Source organism: Lagenorhynchus albirostris, chromosome 20 (assembly GCF_949774975.1).
Source record: "Lagenorhynchus albirostris chromosome 20, mLagAlb1.1, whole genome shotgun sequence".
In the NCBI taxonomy this organism is placed as follows: Eukaryota; Metazoa; Chordata; class Mammalia; order Artiodactyla; family Delphinidae; genus Lagenorhynchus; species Lagenorhynchus albirostris.
In genome coordinates, this window is record NC_083114.1 from 9,080,400 (window position 1) to 9,097,493 (window position 17,094).

Here is a 17,094-nt window from a genome sequence, read left to right on the forward strand (position 1 = left end):
ATTCCCAGACCCCCTTCGCATGGCCCTCAGCTACCCCGAGGATGTCCCCTAAGGCCCAATAAAGAGAGCGACCATGACTTATTCTCTTTAATATCCACTTATCAACATTTTGTCACAATAATAATAAAAATAATATCTGTTTTTAAAATCCACAGGGAATTATCAGGGGAGGAATTATGTCTTGGTCTCTTACCCCTCACATTCGGGAACTCCTGGCCTAGTCCCAGTCTCTCTGGCATCCAGCCCCTCTTAGTGCCTGAAGAGGGGTATTCAGGACCCATCATCACCCAGAGTACAGTAAACACAGTGTCCTGGGGGGCTGCGGCCAGGGTGGGGAGTCAGGAGATAAATGGGGGTTTGGGAGCTAGTGAGGTGGAGAGCTGGAGTGCGGGGAGCTGTCAGAGACGAGGGGACTATTTCTGTGGCATGGCCGTCTCTTGAGTGTGCCCTGGCAGCCTACAGAGGGAGAGGCAGTTCTGGGGGAGGAGCCGCTCAGGGTGGGCAGAGGGGACTGGGGTGCTCAGAGAGCTGCCGTGGGGAGCCAGCGGCCTTGGCAAACCATCGGGAGACCAGGGCCCCCTCAGTGAACTTGGAAGAGTCCAAAGTAGGTGAGGAAGGGGGCAGCCTTGAGATGGGCCCAGGGGAGGGTGCGGATCCGCAGGGAGGACCCTGGCCGCAGGGGCAACAGCCCGGACACCTGGCAGAGACGGAGCTGGGGCCCGAGGGAACTGGCCGCTGTGGCCGAGAACTCCTCCAGGCAGCGCAGGGCCAGCGTGTCATCCACCAGCAGGTCCAGCTTCAGGTAGACAGCCTTCCCCTCATCAAAGTGCACCTGGGGGGGGGGGCGGGGGGCGGAGTCCAGGCCTCTGCTTGCCCTGGGCTCCTGTCCAGCCCAGACCCCAAGCTCCTCCTCCCCCACCTTTAACTTGCCCCCACCCCTTAAGCCCAGCCCTTCTCCCTCAGTTCCTGCTCTACCCGTGGAGCCAGGTGGGGCTTACCTGACAGTACAGGTAGTACAGCCCAGCCCGGGTGACCATAAATTGCCCGCTCTGGTGGTCATAGCGCAGTGGGTTGGAGCTGTTGATTTTGGCCTCTTCCCAGCCACTCACCGTCCCGTCCACACCTGAATGTGGATGTTCAGAGACAGGGGGAAATCCCTTTATAGAACTTTCTCACACTTCCCAGCCACTGAGTTTATAAACATTTGGGTCTACCTTACCCAGAAGATATCTAGAGGGCCCAGGGCAAGGGAGGCGCCAGGGCCTAGGGAGCTGGGAGTGTAATAGGAAGTTCGGTGAAGAAACCCAACGTATATGACCAGAACCAAACAGGGCAAGTTGTCACCAGCCACTTCTGGGGAGAAGAGGAGGATTGAAGAAGCATGGGGGCTTTTATAGTTTGTGTCTGTATTGTTTGCTCTTCTACTTGGAGAATGTATCGATGCATTACTTGAATCATACATTACTTAGATTATTAAAATTAAAAATAAGAGAAAAGGAAAATATGGGAAAAAAAGCTAAAAAGAGGGGAAAAAAGAAAAAAAATTAAAAATAATAAAATGGTACCCAAATGTCCATCCATTGATGAATGGATAAGGAAAATTTTGTTAAGTCCATACAATGAGATATGATTCAGCCATAAAATGAAATGCAATAATGGGACTTCCCTGGCGGTCCAGTGGTTAAGACTCTGCACTTCCACTTCAGGGGTTGCGGGTTCGATCCTTGGCTGGGGAACTAAGATCCCACAAGCCACGCGCTGGGGCCAAGGGGGAAAAAAAAAAAAAAAAGAAATGGAATACTAATACATACTACAATATGGAGGAAGCTTGAAAACATTATGCTAAGTGAAAGAAGCCAGTCACAAAGGATCACGTATTATATGATTTCTATGAAATGTCCAAGTAAGCAAATATATAGAGACAGAAAGTAGATTAGTGGTTGCTTAGGGCTCGGGGGATCACGGAAATATGGGGTGGCGGGTAAAGGGTACAGGGTTTCTTTTTGAGGTAATGAAAACTCTCTAAAATTACCGTAGTGACAATCTCACAACTCTGTGAATATACTAAAAACTTAATTGTACACTTTAAACAGGGGAATTATATAGAATGTGAATTATATCTCAATAAAGCTGTTACCAAAAAAAAAAAAAGTCTAGAATGAGGGTAATTGCAAATTGTAAAGAAGATAAATAATCAAATGACAGAGCAGGGTCTCAAGTGGCTTCCCAGGTCCTCTATGGGCTGCCTCTGTTTACCTCTCCCATCTAATCTCACACATTCCTCCAAGTCACAAGACTCTAGCCACTCCGGGCCATGTTCTGTTCCTGCGGCGCACCAAGCTCATTGTTTCCACAGGGCTTTTACTGCTCTTCCCTCCCCACAGGATTCCTCCCCTGCCTGGCCCCTTCTGTCAGACTGATCCCTCTGAGAGACCTCCCCAGTCCTCCCAGCCTGAAATAGCTCGTCTCCGATAATCTCTCCTCCACTCACCCCGTTTCTCTCACAGCAGTCACCAAGGAGGGAAATCATTTTATTTCCTTCTGTGATAGTTTGGGGTCTGACTCCCCCAGGGGACAGAGGTATTGGTCTTGTTACTGCACCCCAGCCCCTGGGGCTGGGCCTGCCCTGAGTGGGCACCAAACACACACTGGTGAGAAGATAGAGGCAAGGAGGCGGCCGTGGCAACAGCTCTCTCTTGTTTGGGTCCATGGGCCACTCTCCAGGGCTTCACTGGCTTCATCTCAGTAGCCCGGCCAGCTTCCTTCCCCAGCAGCCCCACCCTCTGCCTGCCCCGGTGCGCTGTCCTTGCTGCTTTCTCAAGGAGAACATAATGCTCGCTGGGCATTTTCATCCCCACCTAGGGGTTCCCTTGGCGTTTATTTTGCAGTCTCCAACCTGAGCCTCCAGCCCTGCCCTTTCCTGCCCCTCCTGACACTGCTACCTGCCTGCCATCAGAATAGCCCCTGGCACCTCACACTCACCTACATCAAAACTGAGCCTGAAAAACAAAAAAAACAAACAAAAAAACCCCAAAAACTGAGCCCTGTCCCAAATGTGCTTGACTGTCTGCATCCCACATTGGGTTCCTGGTTCTACCTCTTACCAGGCACCCAAGCCACTCTCTCCTTTACCAGTTTCATTCACTGATCACCAGTTTCTAGCAATTCTGCCACCTAAACGGCTCTGTCTCCCTCCCTGGTCTGGCCCCTGCCACTTCTCACTGGGACTCTTCCCAGCCTGCTTCCTCTTTGGACTCCCTGTTTCCAGTCTTGCCTGGTCCAGTTTACTGGCTAGCGACACAGAGCCACAGAGTGACGTTTCTAAAATGCAGATGCGAGCCTGCCTCTCTTGTTTTGACCTCAGGATAACTTCCAGATTCCATTTGTGACCTGGCTCCATATTCTTCTCTGGCCTCACCCCATGTTGCTCTTCTAGTTCTGTCTCGTCAGCCACATGGCGCTGCCCCGGTCCCCCAGCCTCGTCATACTCTTGGCAGACTCGGGGCTTTTGCACAAGTGGCCCCTGCCCCCCCTGTCCATCTCACACTCACACTTCTAGGCCCACACCTTCCTGGGGAAGGAGTCCCTTACCCCATTGTAAAGTGGTCTCCTCTGTGCCGCCACGCGCCTCTGGCTACTTTCTTTATTGTTGTTGTTGTATCACATTGTAATTTACAAATTTATATGCTTGTCTCTTCTCCTGGACAGCAATTCCTTGTAAAGAGGTCTGGGTATTATTCACTGTGGGCACCTAGCCGGGTCCTTACAAACAGTGGGATCTCAGGGCGTGTGTGTTGAGTCAACGAATGAATGAATGTCTGGGTAACCGCTGAAATAAATGGTCCATACAGAAGGGAGGAAGGTCGGCCTGGGGCAGGAAGAGTAGGGCGAGAGAAGGAGAGAGGGCATTCCTGGCTAGGGAACCAGTTTGAGCTGGTTGTGGCTAAGGGCATGGTGTGTCTGGGACCGTGGTGTCACTCAGTTTCACAATCACAACTCATTCCTTACTGCATGGCAGTTGTCCTTCTTTCCCCCACTATGCTTGCTTTAGCATCATTTCTCTTGCCGCTGTCTCCCTCGTTCTCCAGAGGACCTAGAAGTCATCAGCTAAGGGCTCCCCCATGTCCTGCCACCGAAACCACAAACCAACCTGTTCTCATGTTTGCCATTGAGCCTCTTATGGTGATGAGATGATGTGTCCCTCTCTTTCTTCTGGAACCCACCCCCTCCCACATTCTTGATGTTGCCCTGCAGGTTCCCCCACCCATGCACCAGCAGTTGCCTCTCACACAGTGTCTGGAACACAAGCACACACTAGCTGGGTTCAAATCCTGGCTCCACCTCTTAGTATCATCATGACCCGGACAAGTTACATCACCTCTATCTGTAAAATGGAGATGATTGGATTATCTTCCTTTCAGGACTGTTTCAAGGATTAGATGAGATTAAACACTGAATAAGTATTAGCTAAGACTCACGCAGTATTGTTTACCACTAAAAAGACCAAACTTTTCCTTGATTCACATCCTCCTCTACCTCCTGGCCCATTTCTCTGCTCCTGTCACAGAGAAACTTCTGGAAAGGGTTGTCACTGTCTCCGATTCCTAGTTCCCATTTTCTCTTAACCTAATCCATGCTGGCTTCCATCCTAACCACACCACTGACACCGCCCTTGACAAGGTCACCAGTTGACTTTTAATGTTACCAAACCCAGCGGTCATTTGTCTGTTCTCATCTCATGTGACTGGTCATCTGCATTCAACACAGACAGCCACATCCTCCTTCTTAAAACCGTGTCCCCCCCGAGACTCCAGGACACCACCCTCCCTGGGTTTGTTCCCCTCTCTCTGGCTGCTTCTCAGTCTCTGCTGGGTTCTCCTCCTCTGCTCCACTTGTAAAGGTCCAAGAGCCTCAGGGCTTCACTTGTGGAGCCCATCTTTCCCCTAGGTGTCTCATCCAGACCTATAGCTTTAAATACCCCCATCTGGTGAAGACTCCTGACCCTACACATCCTTCCCAGGATGTGTACTCTACCGTGTGCAGTGACCTATTTGTGAAACTCACTTGTTTATTATTATAAATCCACTTAGTTATTATTAGATCTCAAATTCAATTATTAATTTACACACCTCGCAACCTATTTCTTCCCTGGTTAACCCCCATTTTAATAAATGGCAACATTATTCTCAAAGATGCCCAAGTTAAAAATCTAGAAGTCATTTCTGATTCCCCCCTCTCCCTTATCCTTCTCATCCCCACAGCAAACCCTATCTTCAAGCCACACGCTGAATCCATCTACTTCTCTCCATCTCTGCTGCCAGACCCCTAGACTAAGCCACTCTCATGTCTTGCCTCCTGACCTCTCACGTGGAAGAGCATTCCAGGTAAGAGAACAGGATGTGCAAAGTCCAGACGAGGCACGCTGATGGGGAGGGGGTGTCAGCCCAACAAATGTGGAGAAGGCATAAGGGTGTGTCAGGAAAATAGGTTGAGACCAGACCAGGGAGAGGCTGCAATCCAAGCAGAAAAGCAACAGAATAATGGAAGGCGGGCTTCAGGGGGGCTTAGCTTAGCAACACAGGTGGGACAGAGTAGGGGCGGGGAAAGTCTAGAATGGGGAAGGGACTGGAGAATGAGTTTGAGGTTCCGAGGTCATGGCGCTGAGGTGGGGAGTGGGGTAGGGATGGAAAAGAAGAGCAGAGACTGGAAACATTTGGAGAAAAATGATCAGAGCAAGAAGACTCTTGGAATATGGAGGGGAAAGAAGAGGAAAAAAAAAATCAAAGATGCTTCTTGGAGACAAGCGAGGGCTAAAGGAGAAGCTGGGCTGGTGGTGTGGTGGGGGGAATCTGCCTGTGCTCTGGGAGGGGAAGGGGCCTCCCCCAGGGTCCTATGTCTGAGTCACGGAGAAAGTTCAGGTTCGGGAGCTGAGAGAAGCGAGCCCTAAGCACTTTCCTGAACTGGCTTCTGGGGTTCTGAGGCTGAAGGCGGGGATGAGGGTGGGAAGTCAAGGTTTTGGGGGGGCCCTTGTCTAGAAGGCCAGTGCTATGGAGGTCAGGGAAGAGCTCAGAGGTGGGGATGGGGTCTCACCCGCCTGCGCTCCGTCCTGTCCCGGTTGTGGGTGAACTGTAAGACACAGGAAAGGGTTGGTGAGCCCTGCCCTGCCCCTCTGCCACCCCTTCTCCCTGGGCATGGCTCACGGTCACCCACCTTCATAGTGGGCTGCAATCGCTCTGCGCGCCCGTGGTTTCCGGCCTTTAGGTGCTGAGAATCAAAGAAAGACAGATGGGCAAAGCAGTCCCCACGTCTAGAGGGGCCAGGAGCTGCTCTCTCAGCCCCATCCCCCTCAAAACCCTGGCATCCTAATTCTCATCCAGACTCCTGGCCTCAGAACCTCAGGCCTTATCTTCCTCCATAGGTAGAGCCGCTGATAATTTATTATCCAAACTGGGATGCTTCTGAGAGCAATAGGGGTGTTATTAATCATCGCTCTGAGCCAACAGGTGTAAGCCAGGACAGCCCCCTGCAAACCTGGATCCGTGGTCACACGGTCACCCCAGTCATAAGTCTCTTTGCTTCTTGGGCTTCAGGCCTCTGACTCCCCCACCTCATCTTCATCAGGACCCCAGGGGTTCTCCTAATTCCTGGCCATCCCGCCTTCATATCTGGGGTAGGGTCTGAAGCGAGAAGCAGGTCTATGCCATGGAAGAAGCTTCAGAGGGAGGGTCAGAATTCTAGGTTCGGGTTTCCATGACTCTGAACCCCCCCTTTACTCTCAGTGCCTCAGTTTCTCTATCCATAAATGAGGATAATGGGTTTTGCTCTGCCTGCTTCACGGGGCTGTTATGATGAAATAAGCAAAAATGAGTCCAGAAGCCACCACAGACCAGCCGCTATTATTATTCCTGAGGTTGGGGTAAAGGGCTGCTCACCACTCCTGCGAGGCCGAACCAGTTTCAGGAAAGGCAAGGTATCCTGGCGCTCCTCTGTCTGGGGATTCAGGTCCTAGGGACGTTAAGGGCAGGGCTAAACCCGGATCTTGCCAGGGACTCCCAGAGACATAAACTGAGACCGACAGGGGGCCCGTCACGAGAGGCCCCAGCCAGCAAGAGGCACAGAAGTCTTAGGGAGGGACCGAGCCTCTCAGCCAACAGTGGCCAGGGCCACGAGGAGGCAAGTTCCAGGGTCAGGCCGCAGCCCTCGCCCCCCTTCCCACAACCAGCCACATCCCCCTATTCTGCTCCGCCCAACCAGCCATTGGTACATTGCACACACGCCCACACCCAGTCAGCATGCACAGTGGGTACACGCACCACACACACAGCCAGCATCCCTCTCCCACGCAGACTCCCACACACTCGCACTTCCACCACGGCCACTAAACGCTTCGTACTCGGCTGACACAAGCGCGGCACAAACCCCTCACACACAGTTGCCGCCCTCTCTCTCACGTACCCATGCCCCACGGCGCGGCTGGTGCACACCCCGCACACGGCTGGCACAACCGAGGCACACCCTGCATCCTCAGCCGGCACACACTTCCCATGCCCAGCAGCCCGAGGCCAGCACCCACCCCCACTCACCAGCGGGTCGGGGTCCTCCTCTGCCACCAGCTCCCCCTGGGAAGGCTCCTGCTGGGAAGGAGGCAGCGTCACCCTGTCCTTCTCCACCTGACATCTCACCCTCCACCCATCTTCCTGGCCCCCTGCCCTCGGCCCACCCGGCCCCATCAGCTGCTCGGCAGAGTCCGCTCCTGATCTGCCCAAGGAGGGGTGTGCAGGCGGGCCTCACCTGGGCAGACAGCGATGCCCGGCTCCCCAGGCTGACCACGGCCAGCAGGAGGCCAAGGCAGGCCAGCGCCAGGCCCAGGCCCAGCACGAGCGGGGCCAGCAGGGCGGTGCCCGGCTCCCCCCGGCGCCCCCTCCGCCTCTGGCTCCGACGGGCGGCCATGGGGGCGGGGGGCTGTGCCTGCCTCACCGCCCCCCCATCCCGGGACCCGAGGGATCGGGGGAGGGGGAGCCGGCGGGCGGATCGGGCTGGAGAGAGGGAGGGGCCAGGGAAACGGGGCGGGAGGGGGTGTGTGTGTGATGAGGACAGGAAGCCGGACACTGTGTGTGAGATTAAACTCCGAGCCCGGCCGAAAGCAGTGCACGGAGCGGGACGCGCGCCGCTCCGCGTGCAGACCACAGAGCGAGTCCCGGCCGGGGGCACGCACCGCCCGGGCGTGGAAAAGCGGGGCAGTGTTTGTGTGAGTGCGCAGCGGGCGAGATGGGGTGTGCGGCTGAGCGCCCTCCACGCGGCCGGCCGGCGGGAGAGAGGCAGCGAGGGCTGAAAGGAGCAGAAACTCCACTCGGGCTGTGTACGCGTGGCCGGGGCGACAGCACAGCAGCTCCTGCAGGTCTAGTCCTGCCCAAGCGAGATTGCTAATTTAGGCCTCCAGACCAAGGTAACTAGGCAATCCCTCAGTCAACACGGTTAGAGGCCAAGGCGCATTTGGATTTTAGCAGCTGCACCGAAGACGATTCTTTCCTGTAAGTGACGGAAAGAGCCTGAAGGTATCCATTAGCGCGGGTTGGGTTTTCACTTCTTTTAGCAAATCAGTTGGTAGTTGATTTAAACCCCGGGGTCATGCAGCTGGGGAGAGCAAGCTTCTAGACCTGTGTGACAGAAACATCGCCCCCCAACCCCGCCAAGTGTGTTCCCCAAATGCACTTCTCTGGAAACACAGAAGCCACTTAAACAAATAATAGGGCTAACCTGAGCTCAAGTGGAGCTACAGGAACTCTTTAAATTTAACGTGGCGCAAAGCCACGTTAGCAAAACCAAAACGTAATACCTAACCTAATTGCAGTTACAGCCTCTCCCAGGAGTTGAGTTTTCAACCAATCAGTCTGGAATTTCCTGATCCACGCTAGTGAGGTAGTTTCCAAAAGACTCCTGCCCTTCCTGGCCCCTGAGGGAAGGGGACCTTGCCTGAAACAATCCTTTCTTTTCTTTTGCTAATAAATGCTTTGTCCCTATGAAAGACCCCTTTGGTTCAACTCCTCAGAGGCCTTTCTGCTTGTTAAATGGGATGCTGCCCGATTCATGAATGTTGAATAAAGCCAATTAGACCTTCAAATTTACTCAGTTGAATTTCGTAAAAGCTGGACCCTTTTTGCCATGGAAACACTTTTGTAAACAGTAAGACCCTCCAAAGTTCATTTAAACTATGCAGTGTTCACCTCTGCATATTTGCAAAGAGAAGTACTGGATTAGAAAAAAACTCTGTTGCAAAAGTCATAGTTAAACAACAAGGTAAAGCAGTGGTTCCGAACAAGGTAAGGATGTGGAGACCCTTCTGCCTTCCCCCTCTGCTCAGTCCTGCCCGCTCCCCCGCTGCCCTCCTGACTTGGTTTCTCTTCCGTTATGGAACCTTTCTGAACCACCTTCCTGCTTCAGGGTCTCAACACCAGTTATTCCCCTTACCTGGAACACTCAGACCACCCTCACCCCCGGCTCAAGTCACTTCAAAGAGAGGTTTCCAGATCATTTTTTAAAATTAGGTTCCCAACTTCCCCCCGTTCTCTATTCTTTATTTCCTTCTTAGTTATTTTGTAATGATCTGTTTGTAATTTGTAATGATCTGTTTGGCTACTATCTCCCCAACTACATTGTAAAATACAAATTACGTATTTCCTGGTTTATCTGCTTATCGTCTATCTCTAGAATGTAAACTCTATGAGGACATCGGTCACTACTGTGCTCCCAGCACTTTGTCAAATGCTGGCTCCCCAGATATCACGAGAGCAACCTCGTGATATCTTTTTGACAAGATAAAGATATCTCTTTATTGACAAGATAAAGCCAGGTTTATTGCTTACCCCTTGACAGTCTGACAACACTTCACAGGGAGATGAGTAAGGCCATGACATTTATTGAGACTCTGAAATCTCATTTAAAGGGGGAGAGTCTGGGCTTCCCTGGTGGCGCAGTGGTTGGGAGTCCACCTGCCGATGCAGGGGACGCGGGTTCGTGCCCCGGTCTGGGAAGATCCCACATGCCGCGGAGCGGCTGGGCCCACGAGCCATGGCCACTGAGCCTGCGCTCCGCAATGGGAGAGGCCACAACAGTGAGAGGCCCGCGTACCGCAAAAAAAAAAAAAAAAGGGGGGGAGAGTCTTTCCATGATGGGGTAGGAGCGGGGGTTGATTAGGGTTGGGGAAGGGTCATGGCGTAATAGTTTAGAATGAACACAGAATAATGAGGATTTTGAGGTGAGGGGTTCAAAAAGTCTTAGGGTGCAAACTGTCAGCAATAAATAAGCAATAAAGTTAATTTGCAATATTCATCTTTCTGGGCAAGTCTCTTGGAAAAATGTTATGCCAATGAAGGCAGTGGAATAGTCATGTTAATATCAATGTTAAGGGACTTCCCTGGTAGCGCGGTGGTTAAGAATCCACCTGCCAATGCAGGGGACATGGGTTTGAGTCCTGGTCCAGGAAGATCCCACATGCCATGGAGCAACTAAGCCCGTGCACCATAACTACTAAGCCTGTGCTCTAGAGCCCGTGTGCCACAACTACTGAAGCCTGCACACCTAGAGCCCATGCTCTGCAACAAGAGAAGCGATCGCAATGAGAAGCCCGAGCACCACAACGAAGAATAGCCCCCGCTCGCAGCAACTAGAGAAAGCCCGTGCGCAGCAACGAAGACCCAACGCAGCCAAAAAAAAAAAAAAAAAAATCAATGTTGGGACTTCCCTGGTGGCACAGTTGTTAAGAATCTGCCTGCCAATGCAGGGGACACGGGTTCGAGCCCTAGTCTGGGAAGATCCCACATGCCACGGAGCAACTAAGCCCGTGCGCCACAACTACTGAGCCTGCGCCCTAGAGCCCGCGAGACACAACTACTGACCCCGTGTGCTACAGCTACTGAAGCCCGCGTGCCTGGAGCCCATGCTCCGCAACAAAGAGAAGCCACCGCAATGAGAAGCCCACACACCGCAAGGAAGGGTAGCCCCCGCTCGCCGCAACTAGAGAAAGCCTGCGTGCAGCAACAAAGACCCCACGCAGCCAAAAATAAATAATTTAAAAAAATTTTTTAAATCAATGTTAAGCTGAATGAGTATCCCTGGTTTCAGTTCTCAACCTACATAATAGATGCTTAATAAACATTTGTTGGTTGATTGAACTGAAAGCCCCAAGGAGACAGGACCGACATATGTCTTCTTCTCTGTTTGTACTTGGTGACTAGCGAAGTATCAGGCAAACAGGGAGCACTCAATAAATATTTAATAAATGAATGAATGGACAGATCTTTATTGGGAATTCTAGTGGTTCACATTTAATACAGGGAGAAGGAAGAAGCCCAGGAGGCTTTGGTGGAAAGCCCAGAAGGAATTCTGGTCATTTTCAGGATTTATATCACTTAATGACACTGATTTAAATTTAATTTTACTTCAAACTTGTGACTTTCCTTTTTCCCTTGAAGCAAGGTTTTCTCTGTCATTATTCTGTGCTTAATAGGTGTGATTAGGGTTTTCTGGGTGCATACAAATGAGATGAAGAAAGGGATGACAGAGTGGAAAGGGATTATTGGGCAAGAGTTGGAAAAAGTCAAGGACAGAATAGCAAGATGCAAACTGGTACCAGACACCATTGTCTGAGCGGGTGAGGAACTGAAGAGAGTCTGAGGAGCTTGTGTGCACTCCTGAGGGTGGCTGGCTCTTCCCACCAGGCCTCGAGCTGAGGAAGGTCTTGGTTTTGTCAGCCACGGGGGTATGTCCCTGCACAAGCCCCCTTCCTTCAGGTGACCAGAGAGACCTCCATCTGGAAAAGCCTGACCCACATAAAGGCAATGCTTGTGTTTTCTTGAAGCAATTTGGTTTCCTTCCTCAGTTTACCCACTCTCTCCTCAGCTCTGAGGCCAGAGCCCTGAGATGAATGTGCGAGCCTTGTGTTTAGAGATGACCCTGATATTCACTAAAGAGTTCTTTGATTTTCACTGAGCTTGACGAGTGAGCCATTACCATGGGCCTCTGTCAGTCTGGGTATTGGACGTGTGGAACAATTAGGAAATAAAACAGGATTTCTGATCCCAGGTCAGGCATACTCCTCATCACCAATCTCCCCTCAGATCCCACTGAAACCAAAGTAGACAGTATCAAAAGGAAAGACAGCCAAGATGGAGGGGGTGTCCAGCCAAGCCTGGCTGCTTAGGCTGCCAAGGAGAGGCCACGGTCTTGGCCAACAGGCAAAGGAAAGTGGGAGAAGGGGGACTGAAAACCCGAATTGATTGAAGGCCTGGAAGACAGGCCACCAGCATCAGTTATGACTCTACTTCCCTTCCTCACCAGAAGGCATTTTCCCTCAGACAAAATGTCAGACATCTTGTCTCCAAAGAAATGGAATCAATTGTCTGAGGGAAGTTAATGCTTCTGGTATGAATGTTGGAGGTTCAGAATAAGTGTCTCTCATTCTAGCATTTGGGGTGGCCCACTGCCTGACAGTTGACCATCAACCTTCCCTGCTCCAATTGAAACCTTTCAGTTGATATGTCCTATTTTGATGCACAAAGAATTTCTAGGCCAAATTTCCACCAGGGAAAAACCTAGAGGAGAAAGAGTATAATTTATATACCAGCAGAGGAAATCCAGGATACCTAGGTAGTTCTTTATTAAATATTACCAAGGATCTCCATGCATATGGGAGAACAAGTAGCATGCAAAGAAAGATCAAAATAAGCAAACAAAAAAAACTGACACTGGAGAAAACAGATAATTCCTAGTACAAAGAGGACTATCTAATATACTTGGAGATTCAAGAAGACGAAACATCCATAAAGCAAGAACAGGATGTTGTGTGAGAGAGGAACAATCAGAGAACAAAAATTATTTTGCAGAGACTAAAAATGTGGTTGCAAAAATAAATGTTGAATAGAAGGATTACAACATAGAGTTAAGAAAAAAAATCTCTAAAAATATAGAATAAAAAGAGGAAAAATGGGGGACTTCCCTGGTGGCGCAGTGGTTAAGAATCCAGCTGCCAATGCAGGAGACATGGGTTCGAGCCCTGGTCTGGGAAGATCTCGCGTGCCTTGGAGCACCTAAGCCCGTGTACCACAACTACTGAGCCTGTGAGCCACAACTACTGATGCTGTGTGCCACAACTACTGAAGCCTGCGCACCTAGAGCCCGTGCTCTGCAACGAAGAGAAGCCATTGCAATGAGAAGCCCACGCACCGCAACGAAGAGTAGCCCCTGCTCGCAGCAACTAGAGAAACCCCACGCACAGCAACAAAGACCCAACGCAGCCAAAAATATAAATAAATAAATTTATAAAAAAAAAGAAAAGAGGAAAAATGGAAATCAGGGAGAAAATATAGCAAACACAGAGGACCAATCCAGAAGGATCATACAGTTATTAGGAACCCCAGAAAATAATAATGAAGGAATTGGAGGGAAGGAAACTATCTTAGAAAAAAATAAGAGATAATTTCCAGAAAAAGTCATGTCTTCATTCTGAAAGGGTTTACTGTATGCTCAAGATGATGAATGAAAAATTATCCATATCTAGATACTTCCTCATGAAATTTCAGAACGTCAGGAATAAAGGGAAGATGTTAAAAGTTTCTAAAGAGAAAAACTATTCCTCTCCAAAGGAACAAGAATCAAAATGGCTACAGATTTTGTGTCAATACCAGTGAATCCTAGAAGACTGAATGGAGACATGCCTGCACAATTTTGAGAGAAAAGAATTTCTACCTAGAATTCTATATATATCTGGTCAAACAAGATAAAGACTTGTTCTGACACACAAAGTTGGCCTCCACACACACTTTTCTAGAAAATTGAGGATGTATTCCAGAAAATGTGGTAGCAAACCAGAAAGAAGATAAAATAATATACAGGAAACAGTGGATCTAAGCCCAAAGAACAGGGAATAAAGGATGATGACTTAGGGAGTAATGGGTTCTACCTGGAGGAGGAAGCAAAAATGTGGCTTGAGTTGTATAAATGGTATGAACAATAACTCGGGGGAAAAAAAGACATGCTATAGGTAAGGAGTACAAGAAGAAAGAAAAGCCATCAGAATCTCTAGGAAAATTCCAAAACTGAAGAAGAAATTCTTGATTTAAATAATAGGCAAGGGATTTCCCTTGTGGTCCAATGGGTAAGACTTCACACTCCCAATGCAGGGGGCCCAGGTTCGATTCCTGGTTGGGGAACTAGATCCCACATACACTGCAACGAAGAGTCCGTATGCCCCAGCTAAGAAGTCTGTGGGCCAACTGAGAAGTCCGCATGGCACAAGTGAAATAAAAGATCCCACATGCCGCAAGGAAGATCCCGCGTGCTGCAACTAAGACCCGGCGCAGCCAAAATAAATAAATAAGTAATAGTTTAAATGATAGGCAAGTTCTAATATGACATGATGGTATTTAATTGATATAGTATTAATCAATGACCTTAATGCTTGAAACATTCTCCCGGGTTGTGGGATTGAGTGCATTGAAGAGAATGTGTAATCCTGGGACTTCCCTGGTTGTCCAATGGTTAAGACCCCACACTTCTACTGCAGGGGGTGTGGGGTTCCAGCCTGTTGTTTGAGTGTGACCAGTATTCACAAGGCCCTCATAATGTCAATACTGTTCATTGGATCTTAACCTTTGGAGTCGACATAGAAAAATCAAGATTTGTTTGTGGTTGCAGGAACAATTGTAAATACCCAAAATCTTGACTTTGTACAATAAATGTGAAACTGAGAAAAGTTTGCATGTGGAAGTGAGGAGAGAAAGAGGAGTTACAAGCTGGCCTCTCTTGCTAGAGATGCTGAGGAAAGTAGATGGAACCAAAATAATTAATATAAAAACAAAAATAATAATATAAATAGTCATTATTGGGAAGAAGAGAGGGAGAGGGAGGGTAAATGAGTTAAACGCCTCATGTTTTATATTGGAAACTCAACATTCACTAAAATTGATATATAAAGAAATAAAGTACGGGCATTTGAGCTAGGAATTTTGGAAACAACTTCCAAAAGAAATAAAAACAGAAACCATTAAAAGGGGTTGCCTCAAATGCAGTCAACAAGGGATGGTCAGATGCTGTTTGACTACCTGGCAGACAAGCATGGTTTTAGGCAGGAATATTTAGATACACTCTACAGATATGCAAAATTCCAATATGAATGTGGAAATTACTCTGAAGCAGCAGAATATCTTTACTTCTTTAGAGCGTTGGTTCCAGCAATGGATAGAAATGCGTTGAGTTCACTCTGGGGAAAGCTGGCTTCTGAAATCTTAATGCAGAATTGGGATGCAGCCATGGAAGACCATACACCATTAAAAGAGACGATAGATAATAATTCTGTGAGTTCTCCACTTCAGCCTCTTCAGCAGCGAATGTGGCTCATTCATTGGTCTCTGTTTTCTTCAATCACCCTAAAGGGTGTGATAACATTATTGATCTCTTCCTTTACCAGCCACCGTATCTTAACACAATTCAGACAATGTGTCCACATATTCTCCGCTATTTGACCACAGCAGTCATAACAAACAAAGATGTCTGAAAACGCCGGCAGGTGCTAAAAGATCTGGTCAAAGTTATTCAACAGGAGTCTTACACATATAAAAACCCAATTATAGAGTCTGTTGAATGCTTATATGTTAACTCTGACTTTGATGGGGCTCAGAAAAAGCTAAGGGAATGTGAATCAGTGCTAGTGAATGATTTCTTCTTGGTGGCTTGAGGATTTCATTGAAAATGCCTGTCTCTCCGTATTTGAGACATTTTGTCGCATCCATCAATGAAGCAGCATAAACATGTTGGCAGATAAACTGAACATGACTCCAGAAGAAGCTGAAAGGTGGATTGTAAATTTGATTAGAAATTCAAGACTGGATGCCAAGATTGATTCTAAATTAGGTCATGTGGTTATGGGTAACAGTGCAGTCTCACCCTATCAGCAAGTGATTGAAAAGACCAAAAGCCTCTCATTTAGAAGCCAGATGTTGGCCATGAATATTGAGAAGAAACTCAATCAGAATAGTAGGTCAGAGGCTCCTAACTGGGCAACTCAGGACTCTGGCTTCTACTGAAGAACTGTACAGAAAAAACTGAAAAAACTATAAAAGAAAGATGAAAGAATAAAACCATTATACAAAGGTGAAACATTTTAGAAACAATTAACATATTGAGCATAAATTTTGGAGAATTTGAATAAAATTGGCTGTTTCATTTATGCCATTAAAAAAAAAATGGGGTTGCCTCTAGGTCACAGGAGGGTGTTGGGCGGAACAGGATGGGAAGGGGTGAGGCACTGTTGTTTTTCACCATAATCTCCTCTGTTCTACTTGATTCGTTATCAAATGAATGCAGCATTTCAATTTGTAAAAGGAAAAAAAATTGCAAAGCAGGAAGCCTTGCTGAGGAGGGAAAGTCATTATGCGCCTCTGCCAGGCCTGTGATCACACCTGCTAGTGGAAAAAAACAGGGATTGGACCCTTGGAGACAGCAGATCATCCTCAGAGCCTTTAACTTTGGCTTGAAAAATTAATTCAATGCACTTAACCTTTTTGTTCTTGGTTTGCGGCCAAAATTAAAATTAACTTGCATTTTTTTGGACACTGATAGGAAGTGACTGGGGAAATGTGTAGGAAAAATACTGAAAGGAAATCTGCCAGTGCGATTTTTTTTTTCTCTGCCTTTGTACACTCTTCTTCTCAATTTTTCTACCACTATAATGAGGGAAAATAAGATTTTTTTTAAAAGAGGCCCAGTTTGATTAATACCACTTCAATGCAAAGAAGGAATTTCCCGTGGTCTGTAAGGGTCGGGGCTGTGTCTGCTTTGCTGGCCATCATATTTCCACTGCCAGCAAAATCTTGTTGAACGAAAAATATAATGTAAACTCCCAGGCTGGCAGTGACCAGTTAATATCGGTGGGAGCAACCTGGGAGTGGACAGTGGCCATCCCGACTGAGAAGGTTCCCAGGATGAGGGCCTTTCAGTGCTAAACCCGGGACAATCCCAGGCAACTGGCGTCGGTAGCAAGCCTAGAAGAGGACTAGCTGTTTATCACCACCCTCCCAAGTCACCACCACACACACTTTC

At 48.6% G+C, this 17,094-nt stretch overlaps 1 protein-coding gene and 1 pseudogene across 4 annotated transcripts; one reads left to right on the plus strand and one right to left on the minus strand.

Annotated features, from left to right (window-relative positions):
- Positions 1 to 73: 73 nt before the first annotated feature.
- TNFSF12 (TNF superfamily member 12) lies at positions 74 to 8,063 on the minus strand. Of its 4 annotated transcripts, none has more exons than XM_060132821.1 (7): positions 7,792 to 8,063; positions 7,584 to 7,634; positions 6,933 to 7,005; positions 6,211 to 6,264; positions 6,091 to 6,126; positions 999 to 1,123; positions 74 to 832 (listed from the first exon to the last, which is right to left on the minus strand). In XM_060132821.1, exons 1-7 carry the CDS (start codon positions 7,948 to 7,950, stop codon positions 581 to 583), a joined length of 750 nt encoding a protein of 249 aa, XP_059988804.1. In that variant the 5' UTR covers positions 7,951 to 8,063; the 3' UTR covers positions 74 to 580. The 4 variants fall into 4 exon arrangements, with proteins under 4 accessions (XP_059988804.1, XP_059988801.1, XP_059988802.1 ...); XM_060132818.1 differs by having other exon boundaries at positions 999 to 1,144; XM_060132819.1 differs by having other exon boundaries at positions 7,584 to 7,631; positions 7,792 to 8,061.
- A 6,996-nt stretch (positions 8,064 to 15,059) lies between these two features.
- Positions 15,060 to 16,205, plus strand: LOC132511018 (eukaryotic translation initiation factor 3 subunit E-like; annotated as a pseudogene).
- Positions 16,206 to 17,094: the final 889 nt, after the last annotated feature.